General features: G+C 45.1%; 1 protein-coding gene across 4 annotated transcripts in view; it reads right to left on the bottom strand.

The window, feature by feature from the left end:
• IQCG (IQ motif containing G) overlaps positions 1 to 22,468 on the bottom strand; it is a 70,870-nt gene that overhangs the window by 26,685 nt on the left and 21,717 nt on the right. For all 4 annotated transcript variants that reach the window (XM_019023391.4, XM_019023392.3, XM_019023393.4 and 1 more), the window contains 2 exons: positions 16,765 to 16,893; positions 11,185 to 11,266 (listed from right to left, as the gene is read on the bottom strand). In XM_019023391.4, the coding sequence (XP_018878936.2) occupies positions 11,185 to 11,266; positions 16,765 to 16,893 (211 nt within the window). The remainder of the gene's footprint in view (positions 1 to 11,184; positions 11,267 to 16,764; positions 16,894 to 22,468) is intronic.

The raw sequence follows: 22,468 nt of genomic DNA, 5'->3' as shown, positions 1-22,468 counted from the left end.
GCGACCACCTGAGGTCAGCAGTTTGAGACCAGCCTGGCCAACATGGTGAAACCCCGTCTCTACTAAAAATACAAAAAATAGCTGGGTGTGGTGGCGGGCGCCTGTAATCCCAGCTACTCGGGAGGCTGAGGCAGAAGAATCACTTGAACCCGGGAGGTGGAGGTTGAAGTGAGCTGAGATCATGCCACTGCAGTCCAGCCTGGGTGATAGAGCGAGACTCTGTCTCAAAAAAAAAAAAAAGAAAAAAAGAAAAAGAAAAAAAGAAAAGAAAGAAAAAGAAAAGAAAAATAGGGTTAAGGGAACTCTAAAAAAAAAATAAGAAAAAGTATATGCCCAAATCCTGAAGCAATCAAGACCTGGATACATTCCAGGAACTGAAAGAAAGCTCCGGAGGCTCTAGCCTAGTGAGGGTTGAGGGGAGGACAGGATGAGGTTGGAGGTCGGTAAGGGCACCACACAGGACCCTGGAGACCCAACTGAGAAATTCAGATTTTATTCCAACTGTCATGGGAATCCTTGGAAAGCTTTTAGTCAGGGAGGTAACATTTGTTTGAAAAGAACTGTTTGGGAAGAATCAGTGTGTGAGTAAGTCCACAGGGAGGTGACCTGACGGCACAGCAAACAAGCACACGACTAGCAACAAAAGTGCTTCAGCCCGAGACCTGCTCCTCTAGATACCAACCGCCTTTCTTCTCTTTTTACATTTTTTTTGAGACGGAGGCTCGCTCCTGTTGCCCAGGCTGGAGTGTAGTGGCGTGATCTTGGCTCACTGCAAGCTCCACCTCCTGGGTTCAAGCGATCCTCCTGCCTCAGCCTCCTGAGTAGCTGGGATTACAGGCGCTCACCACCACACCCAGCTAATTTTGTATTTTTAGTAGAGATGGGGTTTCTCTACATTGGTCAGGATTGTCTTGATCTCCCGACCTCAGGTGATCCACCTGCCTCGGCTTCCCAAAGTGCTGGGATTACAGGCATGAGCCACCACGCCCGGCCTCCAATTGCCTTTCATCTTAACCATGTAAGTAGGGTAGAATTAGTTCTTTTGTATTAAAAAAATTTTTTTGTTTAGAGACAGGATCTCCCTCTGTCACTCAGGCTGGAGTGTAATGGCTCGATCACAGCTCACTATAACCTCCAATTCCTGGGCTCAAGCGATCTTCCCAAGTAGCTAGTACTACAGGTGCATGTCACCATGCCTGGCTAACTTTTTAATATTTTTAGAGATGGGGGTCTCACTCTGTTGCCCAGGCTGGTCTCAAACTCTTGGTTTCAAGGGATCCTCCTGCCTTGGTCTCTCAAAGTGCTGGGATCACAGACATGAGCCACTGCGCCCGGCTTCTTTGTTGTTGTTGTTGTTGTTGTTGTTGTTTTTTTGAGACGGTCTTGTTCTGTCACTCAGGCTGAAGTGCAGTGGCATGATCATGGCTCACTGTAACTTTGACCTCCCAGGCTCAAGAAATCCTCCTGCCTCAGCCTACAGAGTAGTTGGGACTACAGGTGCATGACATCACACTCAGCTAATTATTATTATTATTGTAGAAACAGAGTCTCACTATGTTGCCCAGGCTGGCCTCGAAACCCTGGGCTCAAATGATCCTCCCACCTCAGCCTCCCAACGTGCTAGGATTACAGGCAGGAGCCACTGCTGCAGCCAGCCTCTTTTCTTTCTTGAGATAGGGTCCACCGTGTCCCCCAGGCTGTAGTGCAGTGTCACCAGCATAGCTCACTGTAGTCTTGAACTCCTAGACTCAAGGAATCCCCTCTCTTCAGCCTCCCAAGTACCTAGGGAATTAATTCTAAGTAACTATTGGAAGAAAAAACAAAGTGGTAATTGGACAAATCCTCTGTTAAGGAAAGCAAGCATAGGCAGCGGTGTCCAATCTTTTGGTTTCCCTGGGCCGCATTGGAAGAAGAAGAATTGTGTTGGGCCACACACAAAATACACCAATGATGAACTAAAAAAAAAAAAAAAATCACACAAAAAAATCTCTCATAATGTTTTAAGAAAGTTTACGAATTTGTGTTGGGCCCCAGTCAAAGCCATCCTGGGCCGCATGTGGCCTGTGGGCTACAGGTTGGACAAGCTTGACTTAAAGTATCATTAGGCCCCAACCTGGTGGGGTGGCTCACGCCTATAATTCCAATGCTTTGGGAAACCAAGGCAGGAGGCTCGCTTGAACCCAGGAGTTCAAGAGCAGCCTGGGCAACACAGTGAAAACCTGTCTCTACAAAAAATTTAAAAATTAGCTGGGCCTGGTGGCATGCACCTTTAGTCCCAGCTACTAGGAAGGCTGACGTGGTAGACTCCCTTGAGCCCCGGAGGCCGAGGCTGCAGTGAGCTATGCTCATGCCATTGCACTTTAGCCTGGGCAACAGAGCAAGACCCTGTCTCAAAAAGGTCCCTAAGATGAATCAGAATGGAATTCTTCAAGTTATTTTGTCTACTAGCTTCTTGATATAACTCTGCAGAATCATTCTAATTGTATGACAGTTATTCCAACTAGATCAGAATCATTCCTAAGAGACTGAGCATCTCTGGCACAGAATATGCTATAGGCCCTTTGAAAATATGTCTTAGTATTTCATATTCTCTTACAAGTTGTAGGATTGCAGGCAAATTACTGGACCTCACTAAGCCTATTTTCTCATCTGTAAAATCCTGCCCAGGCTGGAGTGCCTGGCACAACTTATATGCTCAATAAATGTTGATGAAATGAATTTTAAGAGATGTCTGCTTTTGGCTCACTGTTTTTCTTCCATTCTTTCTATACGCACTTCCCTTCTCCCCTGTCTTCCCCATTTCTCTTTTTTCTTTTTTTTTGAGACAGAGTCTCGCTGTGTTGCCCAGGCTAGAGTGCAGTGGTGCGATCTTGGCTCACTGCAACCTCTGCCTCCCGGGTTCAAGTGATTCTCCTGCATCAGCCTCCCAAGTAGCTGGGATTACAGGCACGTGCCACCACGCCTGGCTAATTTTTTTATTTCTTTTTAGTAGAGATGGGGTTTCACCATGTTGGCCAGGCTGGTCTCCAACTCCTGACCTCAGGGGATCTGCCCGCCTCAGCCTCCCAAAGTGCTGGGATTACAGGCATGAGCCACCACGCCCAGCCCATTTCTCCTCCTTCTTCCTCTTCCCTCCCTTCTATTTCCAAATTGTATGGCAGTCAGTGAATCTTTTTTTTTTTTTTTTTTTTTTTTGAGACAAGGTCTCTCTGTTGCCCAGGCTGGAGTGCAATGGTGCGATCTCGGCTCACTGCAACCTCTGCCTCCCACCTCAACCTCCCGAGTAGCTGGGCCTACATGTACATGCTACCACGCCACCACACCCAGCTAATTTTTTGCTTTTTTTTTTTTTTTTTTGGTAGAGATGGGGTTTTGCCATGTTGCCCAGGCTGGTCTTAAACTCCTGGTCTCAAACAATCCACCTGCCTCGGCCTCCCAATGTGCTGGGATTACAGGCATGAGCCACTGTGCCTGGTATAGGTTTGAATCTTTAGGAAGACTAGAGTTAAAGCAAAAATGTGATGGTTTTACTTCTTCATCAGCTGGAATCCTTTTACCTATATAATCCCTTAGATTTCCTTCAAGGTCCACCTTATATATCACTCAAGTAAATAAAGCCTTTTGCAGAAAACCTCAGCCCATATTGAACTGTAGTTTTGTTTCTCACAGAATCTAAATAGTGTTAGACAGGGATTTATTGAATAGTGTCCGTACATACAAAAATATACTTTTGAAAACTCAAGAGCATGTTCTGGTAATTTTTCTTTCTCAAATGGAATATTAAGACTTCAGAGTAACAGTCTGAAGATCAGAAATGCAGAGTTAAAAGTCTTTAGCTTATGCCCATGGTAAACAGAAGGTACTGCATCATGGAAGCGTTTTTTGTTGTTGTTGTTTTAGACCGAGTTTTGCTCTCATCATCCAGGCTGGAGTGCAGTGATGCAATCTTGGCTCATTGCAACTTCGGCCTCCCAGGTTCAAGCGATTCTCCTGCCTCGGCCTCCCAAGTAGCTGGGATTACAGGCACCCGCCACTACGCTGGGCTAATTTTGTATTTTTAGTAGAGACAGGGTTTCTCCATGTTAGTCAGGCTGGTCTCAAACTCCTGACCTCAGGTGATCCACCTGCCTCGGCCTCCCAAAGTGCTGGGATTATAGACATGAGCCACCATGCCCGGCCAATGTAAGTGTTTATAAGGACGTACAACATTGGCTGTGCCAAGCCAAAGGCATCTGGTTTTAATGCCATTGCCATGGGCCTCTGAGTACCCTGAGTTCCTTCCTGGATTGGTATTTTGCACAAACATTTTAATGGCCCTCCACGGTGACAGTGTGGAAACACAGAGGAAGATATAAAATCCTGACAGGCTATGATGGTAAAACCAAGATCGAGGCATACTAACAAGTGAGCGGAAGTGCTGTTCCGTGTCCTCTTCTCCCCAGTGTGCGAGAACAGCCAGCCTAGAAGCAGTGGGGTACAGGCTCCTTTTCAGAGTTTCACTAAGAAAAGATTTGCCTTCACTACAACCTCGAATCCGAGTTGTCCATGGTGTCGGGAACCTTCCTCGTGGTCAGGTCCATGGACTGATGCATCACAGTTTTGGGTTTTCATGGCAGACCAAACATTACTTCCAAATCCCAAAATTGCCTTCAGATCTGGCTCTGTGGACTTGTTATTCGAATTCAGAGAAGCATGATTTACTAATAAAAAGAGGCAGTCTACCAACTCAAGTTAATAAGGCTGTGATGGCTGCCATAATAACGTGAGCCAAGGGCTTTAATGGTAGTGTCTGCTTTCATAACTGTACAAAAAGTACAGAACGGAGTACTGGTTCCTGGAAGTTTGGAAGCTACTATCTGGGAAGTTGGCACTTGTCTTAGACCTCAGGTTTCCCCTCTGGTTGGGTAGCAAAAGGAAAATGGTAATGTTGTCTATTAAAGAGACAAAAGCCACAGGAAAAAAATAGTTCTCTATTAAATTAACATTTACAGCCAGGCACGGTGGCTCACGCCTTGTAATCCCAGCACTTTGGGAGGCTGAGGCGGGTGGATCACTTGAGGTCAAGAGTTCGAGACCAGCCTGGCTAACATGGTGAAACCCCATCTCTACTAAAAAAAAAAAAAATACAAAAATTAGCCAGGTGTGGTGGCATGCACCTGTAATCCCAGCTACTTGGGAGGGTGAGGCAGGAGAATCACTTGAACCCGGGAGGCAGAGGTTGTAGTGAGCTGAGATCGCGGCACTGCACTCCAGCCTAGGAGACAGAGTGAGATCACATCTCAAAAATAAAATAAAATAAAATAAATTAACATTGCTATTTGCTGTCTATGACTTAGAATACCGGCTGATACTATACGAGTCCATAGACTCAGAATAAACTCTGAGCTCCAGTAATCCTAGTTACTTGGGAAGCTGAGGTAGGAGGACTAGTTACTTGGGAAGCTTGAGGCCAGGAGTTCAAAACCAGCCTGGGCAACAAAGAGAGAACCCCCCCATCTCAATTAAAAAAAAAAAAAAAGGCCAGTCGTGATGGCTCACGCCTGTAATCCCAGCAGTTTGGGAGACTGAGGCAGGTGGATCACCTGAGGCCAGGAGTTTGCGACCAGCCTGGGCAACATGGCAAAACCCCGTCTCTACTAAAAACACAAACATTAGCTGGGCCTGGTGGCATGTGTTTTACTGTTGTTTTTGTTGCTGCTGTTAGATTCAATGCTAGGCATTGATAGTTTTGATGCTATTGTAAATAATATATATACATTTTCAATTTTCTATTCTAAATCTGTTGTTGATGTATAAAAGATAGATTTTTATACATGAATCTTGGTTTTTTTTTTCCCCAGGAGTTTCATTAAAGTGCTGATCCATTGTTATCTTGCTTTGGATGTTGATGTTCAGAAGTCTGACACTTTTTTTGCTTTGTGACTCTTTTTGCTGAGTATCTAAGGCAATTAATCCTACACATCTAAGCTACCACCAACACTTTCATATACAAAAACCTGCCATTCTTGTTGGCATCATTTTCTGACCCACAGTTCCCTAATGTGCATATACTTCCTATCTTCTTTTTTCCAACCTTGACCTGACTACTGGTTTTCAGTAACACCAGGGATTTAACCTGATTTCATCTTGGTCGACCCGACTACCGGTTTTCAGTAACTCTGGGGATTTCACCTGATTTCATCTTGGTCGACCTGACTACTGGTTTTCAGTAACTCCGGGGATTTAACCTGATTTCATCTTGGTCCACCCGACTACTGGTTTTCAGTAACTCTGGGGATTTCACCTGATTTCATCTTGGTCGACCCGACTACTGGTTTTCAGTAACTCCGGGGATGTAACCTGATTTCATCTTGGTCGACCCGACTACTGGTTTTCAGTAACTCCGGGGATGTAACCTGATTTCATCTTGGTCGACCCGACTACTGGTTTTCAGTAACTCCGGGGATTTAACCTGATTTCATCTTGGTCGACCCGACTACTGATTTCCAGTAACTCTGGGGATTTAACTTGGTTTCGTCTTGGTCGACCCGACTACTGGTTTTCAGTAACTCCGGGGATTTAACTTGATTTCGTCTTGGTTGACCCGACTACTGGTTTTCAGTAACTCTGTGGATTTAACTTGGTTTCGTCTTGGTCGACCCGACTACTGGTTTTCAGTAACTCTGGGATTTCACCTGATTTCATCTTGGTAGTTCTTTTTTGTTCCAAGGCTTGCCTTGGATCTTCTAGTCTTGGTTTCTTTCTTTCTTTCTTTCTTTTCTAAGACCCACTACTAAGCAGAATCTTGGTTTCTTAACCTATTTTTTTGCTGATGATCACAATATCTGAGTGATATTCTGCTTTAATTTTACTTTGGCTGAATGTAATGGCTGAGAATATAATTAAGAGGATACGTCTCAGGAGCAAGGGTTGTTGCTGTTAGGAAAATTCTACCATCAACAGGTGTGGTCCTTATGGTAGAATGGGAGTTAACTGGCAAAGTGCTAAATCTGAGGTTTCTTTTGACATTGCTTTGGAGGGCTTAAAAGGAGACTAATATAAATATCTTCTGGCCAGGCACAGTGGCTCACATCTGTAATCTCAGCACTTTGGGAGGCCGAGGTGGGTGGATCACCTGAGGTCAGAAGTTCAAGACCAGCCTGGCCAATATGGTGAAACCCCATCTCTACTAAAAACACATAAATTAGCCGGGTGTGGTGGCCTACACCTGTAATCCCAGCTACTTGGGAGGCTGAAGCAGGAGAATTGCTTGAACTCGGGAGGCGGAGGTCGCAGTGAGCCAAGATCGAGCTGCTGCACTCCAGCCTGGGCGACAGAGCTAGACTCCATCTCAAAAATAAAAATAAATAAATAAATAAATAAATATCTTCTATTTTAAAACATACTTAAAAGATACTTCTATAAGATAATGTCAAAAGATTCATGACTTTTAAAATAGAAGATATTTATATTAGTCTTTTTAAATTATGAGTGTTTTTCAGGGAAAAGAGTTAGGAAACCTCTGAAAAAGTCTATTCATTACAGAGAAAACTTAAACACAAACTAGTTTTCATGAAGTTTCCCAGAGAAGAAAAGTAGTTTTTAAAAAATATAAGCTACATGCAGAGGGTTAAGAGGGATAATGACATCAAGACCTAGAGCTACCTAAGGTGCTTTGTAATTGGCAAATACAAAATAAGAGAAGGCTTTAGGCAATTTGCTTGGAAGACTTACAGATAATATCTTTAAAAAAAGTCTAGTGACTTTGTTTTTGAGACGGTCTCACTCTGTCGCCCAGGCTGTAGTGCAGTGGGGAGACCATAGCTCACTGCAGCCTCAACCTCCTAGGCTCACGCAGTCCTCCTACCTTAGCCTCCCATGCAGTTAGGACTACAGATGTGTACTACCACATCCAGATAATTTTTTTACTTTTCCAGTTATTTTTATAATTTATTTATTTATAGAGACAGAGTCTTGCTATGTTGCCCAAGCTGGTCTCAAACCCCAGGCCTCAAGTGATCCTTCCACCTCCTAGTGACCTTTTAAAAACAATTCTTCCATATAAACTTACAATATTCTCAGGCCCAGTGCAGTGGTTCACACCTATCATCCTAGCATTATGTGGGGGGGCCAAGGCAGACAGATCACTTGAGCTCAGGAGTTCGAGATCAGCCTGGACAACATAGTGAAACCCTGTCTGTATCAAAAATTTAAGAAATTATCTGGGTGTGGTGGCAGGTGCCTGTAGTCCCAGCTACCTGGGGGCTGAGGCAGGAGAATCACTTGAGCCTGGGAGGCAGAGGTTGCAGTGAGCTGAGATCACTCCACTGCTCTCCAGCCTAGGTGACAAAGTGAGACCATGTCTCAAAAACAAAACAAAACAAAAAACAGTAAAAAATAAATAAATAAAAATATTCTCTCAGCTGGGCATGGCAGCTCATGCCTGTAATCCCAGTGCTTTGAGAGGCCAAGGAGGGAGAAACACTTGAGGCCAGGAGGCTGAGACCAGCCTGGGCAACAAAGCAAGACCCCACCTCTATGAACAATTAAACCGCAGCCTGGCGTGGTGGCACGTGCCTGTGGTCCCAGCTACTCAGGAGGCTGAGACCAGCCTGGGCAACAAAGCAAGACCCCACCTCTACGAACAATTAAACTGCAGCCTGGCGTGGTGGCACGTGCCTGTGGTCCCAGCTACTCAGGAGGCTGAGACCAGCCTGGGCAACAAAGCAAGACCCCATCTCTACGAACAATTAAACTGCAGCCTGGCGTAGTGGCATGTGCCTGTAGTCCCAGCTACTCAGGAGGCTGAGGTGGGAGAATTGCTTGAGTGCAGGATTGCAATGAACTATAATTGTGCCATTGCACTCCAGCCTGAGTGACAGAGTGAGATCCTGTGTCTACAATAAATAAATAGGCTGGGCACAGTGGCTCACACCTGTAATCTCAACATTTTGGGAGGACGAGATGGGCAGATCACCTGAGGTCAGGAGTTTGAGACCAGCCTGGTAAACATGGTGAAACCCTGTCTCTACTAAAAATATTTTAAAAATTAGCTGGGCATGGTGGTACATGCCTGTAGTCCCAGCTACTCGGGAGGCTGAGGCGGGAGAATCGCTTAAACCCAGGAGGCAGAGGTTTCAGTGAGCCGAAATCGTGCCACTGCACTCCAGCCTGGGTGATGGAGTGGACAGGGTGAGACTCCATCTCACTCCACCAAAAAATAAAAATAAAAATAAAATATATAAATAAAATAGTTTTCCAACGTCTATGTAGGAAATAACGAAAATTCCCTTCTGTGAAGCATAAACTTGTCCAAACAGCTGGTCAGTGAAAAGCTGATAACAGGCCATCCTCTGTAACTTTCTCTTTTCTTTTTTTGAGATGGAGTCTCGCTCTGTCACCAGGCTGGAGTGCAGTGGCACTGTCTTGGCTCACTGCAACCTCCGCCTCCCAGGTTCAAGCGATTCTCCTGCCTCAGCCTCCTGAATAGCTGGGACTACAGGTGCGCACCACCACACCCGGCTAATTTTTGTATTTTGAGTAGAAACGGGGTTTCAGCATGTTGGCCAGGATGGTCTCGATCTCTTAACCTCGTGATCCGCCCGTCTTGGCTTCCCAAAGTGCTGGGATTATAGGCGTGAGCCACCGCGCCCGGCCATCCTCTGTAACTTTCTAAACTGCTCCTAGAAAAGTTGTCAGTCATCCTAATACAGCTGGTTTCTAACTGCTTAGGTTGTAGCCCCAACTTTGTTTTGCAAGTCAGTTCCTTAAAACTTGGGATGCATTTTCTTATAAAAGTAAACTAGATACGAGGTTAGGTCCTAATGACCACAAAAGCTCGCAAATCCACTTTGTCCTCAAAATACAATACAAATAACATGATGAAGCCCAACCACTATGTATGAGAAGGTTCATAATGTGCTGAATGTCTTCTTTAGGAATATACTTTTCCATCTGGGATGTGAGAGTACAAGAGACTGCCTGAGACAAGGCCCCCTGTGGGGGAGGGTGGGGGTGTATGTGGGGTGGGATATGAGGATGGGCCGAGGTCATCCGTGGGGAGGGTGGGGGTGTATGTGGGGTGGGATATGAGGATGGGACGAGGTCATCTGTGGGGAGGGGTGGGGGTGTATGTGGGGTGGGATATGAGGATGGGACGAGGTCATCTATGGGGAGGGTGGGGGTGTATGTGGGGTGGGATATGAGGATGGGACGAGGTCATCTATGGGGAGGGTGGGGGTGTATGTGGGGTGGGATATGAGGATGGGCCGAGGTCATCCGTGGGGAGGGTGGGGGTGTATGTGGGGTGGGATATGAGGATGGGACGAGGTCATCTGTGGGGAGGGGTGGGGGTGTATGTGGGGTGGGATATGAGGATGGGACGAGGTCATCTGTGGGGAGGGGTGGGGGTGTATGTGGGGTGGGATATGAGGATGGGACGAGGTCATCTATGGGGAGGGTGGGGGTGTATGTGGGGTGGGATATGAGGATGGGACGAGGTCATCTGTGAGGAGGGTGGGGGTGTATGTGGGGTGGGATATGAGGATGGGATGAGGTCATCTGTGGGGAGGGTGGGGGTGTATGTGGGGTGGGATATGAGGATGGGACGAGGTCCCTGTGGGGCAGGGTGGGGGTGTATGTGGTGGGATACGAAGATGGGAACTAAGAGCTCCAGGGGGTTGGGGTCTCGCAGGGCTCTATATTCCAGACACACCTGTACGACCCAGGCCAGCTCTCTAGTTGCTATCTTTATATTTTCTGTTTTTTTTTTTTTTTTTTTTTTTTTCTGAGACGGAATCTCACTCTGTCACCCAGGCTGGAGTTCAATGGTGCAATCTTGGCTCACTGTAACCTCCCAGGGTTCAAGTGATTCTCCTGCCTCAGCCTCCCAAGTAGCTGGGATTATGGGCACCTGCCACCATACCCGGCTAATTTTTGTATTTTTAGTAGAGATGGGGTTTCACCATGTTGGCCAGGCTGGTCTCAAATTCCTGACTTCAGGAGATCCGCCCGCCTCAGCCTCCCAAAGTGCTGGGACTACAGGCGTGAGCCACCGCGCCCGGCTATGTTTTCAATAGTAAAGGAACGCCAGAGGAAACAACGATATTTTACGTGTAACTCTTCTCTGCTTGAGAAAGATGGCTTCCATATATTTAATAGCTGTGTTAGCTCAGTCACTTTTGGTGTTAAGCAGGTAATTCTTACCTGGACTTCAAATTGCCATTCCTTTTTGACATTAATTAGCTGTTTTTGAAGTGATATTATCTGCTTTCTTCCTTTTTCCTCCCTAGAAGATATAAGAATGATTTGTGTTTAGAGCAGTGCTTCTCAAACCTTACGTGCACAAGGACCACCCCGCACATAAGAAAACCAGACTCCTGGCCCCTTCCCCAGAGAATCTGACTCAGCAGGTCTGGGAGGGGCCTGAAGTGTGCATCTCTATCAAGTTCCCAAGCGATGCTAACAGGGCTGGTCCACGTCACATTTTCAATAACACGTTTTAAAAGACAGATTTGTTTTAATAGATTGGAGGAAGATTCTCTGGCTTGTCAGTGTTGAATCTAAAAATAGCTGCTGCTGAGAAAAAGGGAAGAAGAGAAGGACAGTAAGAGGAGAAAGAACAATCCTTTCTACTTTGGGCACTTTAATTACATATTCTAACCCTCACAATAGCCTGATTTCTATTTTACCAATGAGAAAATGCGGTGTAGACAGCTAAGGTAAGTTGATGTGCTGGATGTGAGAATGTGCCTCACCGATCTCCAACTACAGGGGGCGTAAGTCAGCAAGGGTCCCGGCTTCTAGGCTCTGCAATCCTCCTCTGTGTGTTCTGAGGCCACACTGCCCACAGACTGCTCCCATCCCATTATTAAGTGTGGCAGGAATCGCATGGGATGGGCCTTTCCTGGGGAGTCAGGGCGTCTCTGATGGTTGACTTTGGCTCAAGGACTCCTGATGACCTTGCCAAACACAGCCGTGTCTTCCAGCCTGTCCTTCACTGGGGGTCGGCCTTGCACTGGTTCTGAAGGTTCCCTCCCCATTTTCTCTCATGCAGATCTTTCCCCTGATAAAATCTTTGCATGAATAATTCCATCTCAGCATCCGTTTTTCAGAAGACCTGGACTAACACACTTGCCATGGTCACACAAACAGTAAATGGCAGAAAGGGGTTCAAACTCAGGACTGTCGGACACCAGAGCCTGTGAACTTAACTACTTTGTATGACTGTTCCTCAATCTACTCTGAGAAACAGCCTTCTGCTTCTCTCCAGCAATCCCATTATTTAGGTTTAAAACAAACAAAAAATAGCAAAACAATACCAGAATAAACAAAACAAAACAAAAGAAGACTTCTCAGTAAACTGCAGCTAGGCAAATATTTTTACTCAAGAATTTTTATTTTTATGTATTTATTTTTCTTTTTTTGAGACAGAGTCTCACTCTGTTCTCCAGGCTGGAGTGCAGTGGCACGATCTCGACTCATTGCAACCTCCGCCTCCCGGGTTCAAGCAATTCTTCTGCCTTGGCCTCCTGAGTAGCTGGGATTACAGGCATGTGCCACCACACTGGCTAATTTTTGTATTTTTAGTAGAGATGGGTTTTTACCATGTTGGCCAGGCTGGTCTCGAATTCCTGACGTCAGGTGATCCACCTGCCTTGGCCTCCCAAAGTGCTGGGATTACAGGTGTGAGCCACTGCACCCGGCCAGGAATTTTTAGAAAGCACATAGTTAATTAACTAGAATCTTGAGATTGTCATTGCCAAAACAAACTATAGATTATATACTTCCCACTCATAGATCACATAAAATAGATAAGAAAGCTACAGAATGAGTATTTTCCGTCTACTATTAATTCAATATCCCAAGGAAAGGTTTATTGAAACAAACAAATATCATTTACATGAGATTATAAAAGTGCCCATTTTACACATATACACCATGGAATACTATGCAACCATAAAAAAGGATGAGTTCATGTCCTTTGCAGGGACATGGATGAAGCTGGAAACCATCATTCTCAGCAAACTGTCACAAGGACAGAAAACCAAACACCGCATATTTTCATTCATAGGTGGGAATTGAACAGTGAGAACATATGGACACGGGGAGGGGAACATCACACACTGGGGCCTGTTGTGGGGTGGGGGGCTGGGGGAGGGAGAGCATTAGGAGAAATACCTAATGGTGATGACGGGCTGATGGGTGCAGAAAACCACCATGGCACGTGTATACCTATGTATCAAACCTGCACGTTTTGCATACGTGCCCTAGAACTTAAAGTATTAAATGCAAAGAAAGTATGAAGAGAAATAAAAATCACCCATAATCCCACTATCTGGAGTTAACTATCATTGAAATTTTATTATATTTCCTTCCAGTCAATACACACTATACTTTTTTTCTTACAAAACTAAGTTATATTATGAGTATTATTTTTATCCTAACTTTTTCACTTGACATAACTATGTGCTCTTTCTCATTTTATTTAGCAGGCAGACACATGCATTTATTTCTGTTCCCTCTTTTTTTTTGTTTTTTGTTTTTTTGAGGCAGAGTCTTGTTGTGTTGCCCAGGCTGGAGTGCAGTGGCGCGATCTCGGCTCACTGCAACCTCCACCTCTCGGGTTCAAGTGATTCTCCTGCCTCAGCTTCCTGAGTAGCTGGGGACTACAGGTGCGCACCACCATGCCCGGCTAATTTCTGCATTTTTGGTAGAGGTGGGGTGTCACCATGTTGGCCAGGCTGGTCTCGAACTCCTGACCTCAAATGATCCACCCACCTCATCTTCCCAAAGTGCTGGGATTACAGGCGTGAGCCACCATGCCCAGCCCTCTGTTCACTCTTGAAACAATACTAAAATAACAGGCAAGAAATAATGAAAGGTGTAAACCTATAAACACAAAGAGATTGGGAGAAGAAACGATGCAGCTGACAGACATCAGCAAAATTAAAGAAGATATAAAGCAGACAAGAGAAAAATGAGATCTAAATGTGTACAGAATGAAAAGCTAAGAAGAAGAAAACAGAATAAAGCTACAGGCCCCCAAGAAAAGCTCAGCACATGAAGGCACTACACATCTTCGAAGGCACAACTGTGCCACAGGGCTAAATCCAGGTGGAGCGATCAAAAGTCTGGCAAAGGAGCAGGATGACCTGATTCCCTTCCCCAGCCCTGTGGCCAGGCAGCTGCCTTTCCTCCTCTCGGGAGATCATGGGTGTTTGGTTAGTTTTGGCCAGGTTGCCTGGAATGGTTGAACCAAGGATTTGGACTTGCAGACGGACACCAGACACAGCTGGAGGTGGAGATGAAGGACCATGCTAAAAACAGGGGGACCAAAGAACATTCTGCTTAGTGGATGGTGAGTTTCCCCAGCCTTTCCCTGGCTAGCTCTCAACACATGGGTAGCCAGAGAATAACCACTGACGATAACCATTACTTCTTCACTGCTCCTCACTCCTCCCAGCAAAGATTGGTAGATTCTTCGAGAATGCTGACTACACCAAGGGAAAAGATGTACTTTTCTTTTCTGCCCAGCCATGCTACAGTGCAGTGTTGTCCACATGCACAGAGCAGAGCATCCATCAGCTTCTTGGCACTTCACTCTTAAATACAAACAGACAGCCAAAGATGACCAAACACAATTCCCCTAACATTAAAAACAGAGACTAGAGCCAGGTGCAGTGGCTCACACCTATAAGCCCAACAGTTTGGGAGGCCAAGGTGGAAGGATCACTTGAGGCCAGGAGTTGGAGACTAGCCTGGGCAACATGGCAAAACCCCATCTCTACAAAAAAACACATAAAATTAGCTGGGCATGCCTGGGTCCCCAGCGACTTGAGGGGGCTGAGGCAGGAGGATTGCTTGAGCCCAGGAAGTCGAGGCTGCCGTGAGCCAAGATCATGCCACTGAACTCTAGCATGAGTGACAAAAAAGAATACTATAAAAAATGAAAAACTCAGGGAAGAGCTCTTAGAAATCAATGTTAGCATAACATTTTGAAAAATTAAACACAAGAGTTGGAAGATAAGGCCAGTTGTGGTTGGGGTTACAGGCGTGATCCTAGCACTTTGATTACAGGCATGATCCCAGCACTTTGGGAGGCCGAGGCAGGTGGGTTGTTTGAGCCCACGATTTTGAGACCAGCCTGGTTAACACGGTGAGACTCTGACTTTACAAAAATAAAACAATTAGCCAGGCATGGTGGCACACACCTGTGGTCCCAGCTACTCGGGAGGCTACTCACTTGAGCCTGGGACCCAGGATGAGGCTGCAGTGAGCTGTGGATCGTGCCACTGCACTTCGGCCTGGGAGGCAGAGCGAGACTCAGTCTCAGAAAAAAAAAAAAAAAAAAGAAAAGAAAAGAAAAGAAAAGAAAAGAAAAGAAAAGAAAGAGCCTGTGTTCCCAGCACTTTGGGAGGCCAAGGTGGGCGGATTACGAGGTCAAGAGATCAAGACCATCCTGGCCAACATCGTGAAACACTGTCTCTACTAAAAATACAAAAATTAGCCAGGTGCAGTGGTGGGTGCCTGTAATCCCAGCTACTAGGGAGGTTGAGGCAGGAGAATCACTTGAACCCGGGAGGCGGAGGTTGCAGTGAGCCAAGATTGTGCCACTGCACTCCAGTCTGGTGACAGAGCGAGACTCCAGCTCAAAAAAAAAAAAAAAAAGAAAAAAAGAAAAGAAAAGAAAGAAAGAGTTGGAAGACAAAGTTAAGGAAATCTCTCTAAGAATAGAATAAAAACAATGCAGATGGTAAATGAGCGAAAAAGGACAAGAAAAATGCAGGATCAATCATTACAGGATCAACATCCAAAGGGAGTTCCAGGCCGAGCGCGGTGGCTCACGCCTGTAATCCCAGCACTTTGGGAGGCTGAGGTGGGTGGACCACTTGCAGTCAGGAGATCGAGACCAGCCTGGCCAACATGGTGAAACCCCATCTCTACTAAAAATACAAACATTAGCCAGGCGTGGTGGCAGGCGCCTGTAATCCCAGCTACTTCGGAGGCTGAGGCAGGGGAATCGCTTGAACCTGGGAAGCGGAGGTTGCAGTGAACTGAGATCGTGCCACTGTACTGCAACCTGGGTGACAGAGCAAGACTCCATCTCAAAAAAACAAAACAAACAAACAAACAAAAAAAAGAGTTCTAGACAGAATTCATAAATTGAAAGGTTCTGGAAAAGAAAAACTTTCCTTGGCATTCATTTGTTATTGTTCAGTGATTTTTAATGAATTCAATCTATTTTTTTTTTTTGAGACGGAGTCTTGCTCTGTCACCCAGGCTGGAGTGCAGTGGTGCGATCTCGGCTCACTACAAGCTCTGCCTCCCGTGTTCAGGCCATTCTCCTGCCTTGGCCTCCCAAGTAGCTAGGACTACAGGCGCCCGCCACCACGCCCAGCTAATTTTTTGTATTTTTTAGTAGAGATGGGGTTTCACCGTGTTAGCCAGGATGGTCTTGATCTCCTGACCTCGTGATCCGCCCACCTCAGCCTCCCAAAGTGCTGGGATTACAGGCGTGAACCACCGCGCCCGGCCAAATTCAATCTTAAGAAAGGTTACTAGAGAAGGAAGAATGGTCTTGATATATTGTAAATACAGATAATGAAGGCCTAGAAATCTGACTTATTGTCCCAGCAGAACTAGGAAGAAAACCCAAATTCTGACTTCTAGTTATCTTCCCTGGAAAGCACACGGTTGGTTTGCTTTAAAATTCAAGGATTTCCAGTAAGAGTGTTTTAGCACTTTAAAATACAGCAAAGCAAGTAAACCTAACATGACTCTGACCTGGCAATGATGTCATAGAAATGCATTTTGTTTTCCCTTTCTTTGCTCAAAGCTTGCAGGAGACTGTTGTAAGTGGCCGAATCTTGCAACTCCTTAATGGTATCTGCAATCACATCGCTGAGAAACTGCCTGTAAGGAGAAACAGACCAACAAAAAATGAGTTAATAAATTCTGTTTTCAGCCGGGCGTGGTGGCTCACCCCTGTAATCCCAGCACTTTGGGAGGCTGAGGCAGGCGGATCATGAGGTCAGGAGATCAAGACCATCCTGGCCAACATGGTAAAACCCCATCCCTACTAAAAATACAAAAAAATTAGCCAGGCGCGGTGGCAGGTGTCTGTAATCCCAGCTACTCGGAAGGCTGAGGCAGGAGAATTGCTGGAACCCGGGAGGTGGAGGTTGCGGTGAGCAGAAATCACCACTGCACTCCAGCCTGGCAACAGAGTGAGACTCTGTCTCAATAAATAAATAAATAAATAATATTTTCAGGCCAGGTGCAGTGGCATGTGCCCTAATTCCAGCTACTTGGGAGGCTGAGGTGGAAGAATTGCTTGAGCCCAGGAGTTTGAGATCAGCTGGGACTACACAGCAAGACCTGGTCTCAAAAAATATATATATGTATTATATATATATATATATGTATTTATACATGTATAATATATATGTATTATATATATAATATACATTATATATGTATAATATATGTATTATATATGTATTATATGCATATTATATATGTATAATATATATTATATATTATTATATATATTATATTATATTGTATTATATATTACATATTATATATTTATAATATATATTAATATAAAATAATATATATTATACATATATATATATATAAAATACATATATTATACATACGCAATTCCCTACATTCACAAAGGACTACAGAAGTCACACAAGTTAAGACCCAGGCCAGGTGCAGTGGCTCACGCCTGTAATCCCAGCACTTTGGGAGGCCAAGGCGGGTGGATCACTTGAGGTCAACATAGTGAAACCCCGTCTCTACTAAAAATACAAAAATTAGCCAGGTGTGGTGGTGCCCACCTGTAATCCCAGCTACTCGGGAGGCTGAGGCAGGAGAATCGCTTGAATCCAGAAGGCAGAGGTTACAGTGAGCTGAGATTGTGCCACTGCACTCCAGCCTGGGCAACACAGCCAGACTCTTGTCTCAAAAAAACATAAAAAAACAAAAAAAACGCAAAAGTTTGATTAGGTCTTTAAAAAAATTTTTTTAAATGATTTAACTTTTTCAAAATTATGAAGTATTTCAAAAATTCAGAAAGTATAAAGAATAAAATAATGAATATTTATGTACGTAACACCAAATTTAAATATTTTACCACGGTAGAGACTTGGTTTTTTTAAAGATTACATGTGTCAGATATATCTGAAGTCTCTAGTCCCAGTCCCTCAATCTTCCCCAGAGATAAACACTCTTCTGAATTTGGTGATTATTATTCTCTAGCATGTTGTGATACTTTTATTATGTTTGTGTGTTTTATTTAAATAATACATGTAGTTTTACATGTTATTATTTTTATTTCATTTTTTTTTGAGATGGAGACTCGCTCTGTTACCCAGGCTGGAGTGTGGTGGTGTGATCTTGGCTCACTGCAACCTCTGCCTCCTGGGTTCAAGCGACTCTCCCGCCTTAGCCTCCTGAGTGGCTGGGAGTACAGGCACGGGCCACCTCACCCAGCTAAAAAAAAAGAAGTTTTCTTTAATTTCTAGTTTGCTAAGAAGTTTTTAGTGTTGGTTTTTATATGTTGAATTTTGCCAAATGCCTTTTCTGCATCTATTGATCTTTCTATTTATTTATTTTTTTACATTTTCTAATGCTAAACTATTTTTGCATTCCTGGGATAATTCCAATTTTCATTATGATGTTCCTTCTGGGTCTTTTTTTTTTTTTTTTTTTTTGAGACAAGAATGTCGTTCTTGTCGCCCAGGCTGGAGTGCAGTGGCACGATCTCGGCTCACTGCAACCTCCACCTCCCAGGTTCAAGCGATTCTCCTGTCTCAGCCTCCCGAGGAGCTGGGATTACAGGCACGTGCCACCACAGCCAGCTAATTTTTGTATTTTTAGTAGAGACAGGGTTTCACCATGTTGACCAGGCTGGTGTGAAACTCCTGACCTCAAGTGATCTGCCCACCTCGGCCTCCCAAAGTGCTGGGATTACAGGCGTGAGCCACAGCACCCGGCCAAACGTTCACATTTTCGAGATGAGTAAACCAGGTTCAGGAAACATTCACATTTTTGAGATGAGTAAACCAGGTTCAGGAAAGTTAAGTGACTTGCCCGTGGTCACATACCTAGTTTGAGAAAGAGCTGGAGACATATAGCCCAGGTTTCCTAACGCGTAGTCTGCTGTTCTTCATGATCCTCTCCTAAGTGGAGCTGTTTAGGCCGGGCACAAGAGCTCACACCTGTAATCCCAGCATTTTGAGGGGCCGAGGCAGGAGGATCGCTTGAGTCCAGGAGTTCAAGACCAGTCTGGGCAACATAGTGAGACCCCCTCCCCCAACCCCATCTCACAAAAAATAAAAAAAAAAAGGCTGGTCATGGTGGCACGTGCCTGTAGTCCCCGCCACTTGGGAGGCTGAGGTGGGAGGGTCGTTTGAGGCTGTAGTGAGTCATGTTTGCACCACTGCACTCCTGCCTGAGTGACAGAGTGAGACCCTGTCTCAAAATAATAATAATAAAATAAAAATTAAAAACGGCTATTTAATGTTTTGACACAGTTGGCAAGAATTATAGTTACTATTTTACATAACAACTCAAGGGAGAGGGAGATTTAGAGAATAGCCAGTTTTAGCTGGTATGGTAAGGAAGTCCCCTTTGCTCTAATCTTTCCAAGAAAAGTAATTTTGTGGCCGGGCGCAGTGGCTCATGCCTGTAATCCCAGCACTTTGGGAGACTGAGGCGGGCGGATCACCTGAGGTCGGGAGTTCGAGATCAGCCTGGCTAACATGGTGAAACCCTGTCTCTACTAAAAATACAAAATTAACCAGGCGTGGTGACGCATGCCAGTAATCCCAGCTACTCGGGAGGCTGAGGCAAGAGAATCGCTTGAACCCAGGAGGCGGAGGTTGCATGAGCCGGGATTGCACCACTGCACTCCAGTCTGGGCGATAGAACGAGACTCTGTCTCCAAAAAAAAAAAAAAAGAAAGAAAAGTAAATTTGTGATTTTTTAAAATTGTTAATTAATTAATTAGAGACAGGGTCTCACCCTGTCACTCAGGCTGGAATGCAGTGGCATGATCGTAACTCACTGTAACCTCAACCTCCCCGGCTTGAGTGGTCCTCCCCCACCTCAGCCTCCTCAGTAGCTAGGACTAAAGCACGCCACCACGCCCAGCTAATTTTTTTTTCATTTTTGTGGAGATGAGGTCTCGCTATGTTGCCCAGGCTGGTCTTGAACTCCTAGCTTCAAGCACTCCTCCCACTTCAGCCTCCCAAAGTGCTGGGATCACAGGTGTGAGCCACCGCCTGCAGCCAGGAAAGTAACTTCAACATGACCATTCACGTTATAGTCTCTGTTTCTGCTTTCTTCAGCCCTTTCTGCCTGTAAAGCCAACCTCCTCTGCCCAGGTCATCAGAACAGTACTTCTACTTCATAGAATGAGGTGTTGCCTGATTTAGAATTGCAAATAAAAGCCAATTAAGATGTTTAGATTTGTGGCCGGGCGCGGTGGCTCACGTCTGTAATCCCAGCACTTTAGAAGGCTGAGACGGGCAGATCACCTGAGGTCAGGAGTTCAAGACCTGCCTGGCCAACATGGGGAAACCCCATCTCTATTAAAAATACAAAAAAATTAGCCGGGCGTGGTGGTGGGCACCTGTAATCCCACCTACTCGGGAGGCTGAGGCAGGAGAATCACTTGAACTCAGGAGGCGGAGGTTGCAGTGAGCCAGGATTGTACCATTGTACTCCAGCCTGGGCGACAGAGTAAGACTCTGTCTCAAAAAAAAAAAAAAAGATATTTAGATTTGTTGTAATTTTGTCTTTTGACAGTAGTATGTTATAAAATAATTATTAATTCAATGCAATAAGACAATAATGCATAAAGATGAGTACAGCAAGGAAAGCATACACAAGCTTCCTACAAATTCCCATTTTAAATTCATAAAGAGTTGTAGTTTTTTTGTTGTTGCTGTTTTGCTTTTTAAGTTTTTTTTTGAGATGGGGACTCACTGTCACCCACGCTGGAGTGCAGTGGCACAATCACGGCTCCCTGCAGCCTCAATTTCCTAGGCTCGGGTGATCCTCCCACCTCAGCCTCCAGAGTAGCTGGGACCACAGGCCTACCACCATGCCCAGCTACTTTTCTTGATTTTTAGTAGAGATGAGATTTCACTATGTTACCCAGCTGGTTTCAAACTCTTGGGCTCAAGCAATCCTCCCACCTTGGCCTCCCAAAGCATTCGGATCACAGGTGTGAGCTGCCACGCCTGGCCTGTTGTAGTTTTTATGTCCTTGATATTTTGATTTCCACTTGATTCTGGATAACTGATGGAGATGTACATTTTGTGAATATACCCTGGGTTTCAGATGGAATATAAATCTAAAACTAATCCCCTACAAATAATTGCGACTGGTATTTGGGTCTTTCAGGAAAAGATACGAGCCACACACTGAGAATGAAAAGGACATGAACCGGGCAATTTCTGTCCGATGCAGATCTGGGCCAGGGTGACTTTAGCAAGATCTTACCCTTGGTTAGGGTCGAATACCGAGGTCAGCAAACTTTTTCTGTAAAGAGGCACGTAGTAAATATTTGGCTTTGCAGGGCATAAGTTCTCTTTGGCAACGACTCAACTCTGCATTGTGGCATGAAAGCAGTCACAGGCAACGTATAAACAAATGGGCAATGCCGTATTCCAATAAAGCTTTTCAAAACCAGACTTCAGACTGGATTTAGCTAGTGGCCCTGGGTAATTGCAGTAAAAACTCTCATTTACCAAAAGTTCTTAACGTAATGTTACACCCTCTTAACAGGCTTATTTGTCATCGAGCCAGCTGACAACAAAAAATTATGAGACAATGGGAATTTAGACTGCCTTTAAGAAACCTTCAGGATAAAAACACAGTTTGGAATTTGGCTATATAGAATAATAATAGCTACATAGTAGCTATTAATGGATAAAGCATCACAATAGCTACCAAGCTGTGCCAGGTACTAAAGCCTTATTTCTAACCCTTACACTAAGGTTGCAAGGTTGCTATCACGGTCTTTTTTTTTTTTTTTTTTCAAGACAGAGTCTTGCTCTGTTACCCAGGCTGGAGTGCAGTGGTGCCATCTCAGCTCACTGTAACCTCCGCCTCCCGGGTTCAAGCAATTCTCCTGCCTCAGCCTCCTGAGTAGCTGGTGCCGAGGCACCTGAGATTACAGGTGTCCACCACCACGCCTGGCTAATTTTTGTATTTTTAGTAGAGACAGGGTTTCACTTTATTGGCCAGGCTGGTCTTGAACTCCTGACCTCGTGATCCACCAGCCTCTACCTCCCAAAGTGCCGGGATTACAGGTTGAGCCCCCGCGCCCAGCCCATTCTCATTTTTTTTTTTTTTTTTTTTTGAGACGGAGTCTCGCTCTGTCACCCAGCCTGGAGTGCAGTGGCACGATCTCCGCTCACTGCAAGCTCCGCCTCCCGGGTTCACGCCATTCTCCTGCCTCAGCCTC

The sequence above is a fragment of the Gorilla gorilla genome, chromosome 2, assembly GCF_029281585.2.
Source record: "Gorilla gorilla gorilla isolate KB3781 chromosome 2, NHGRI_mGorGor1-v2.1_pri, whole genome shotgun sequence".
In the NCBI taxonomy this organism is placed as follows: domain Eukaryota; kingdom Metazoa; phylum Chordata; class Mammalia; order Primates; family Hominidae; genus Gorilla; species Gorilla gorilla.
This window is presented reverse-complemented; position numbering and strand designations above follow the sequence as displayed.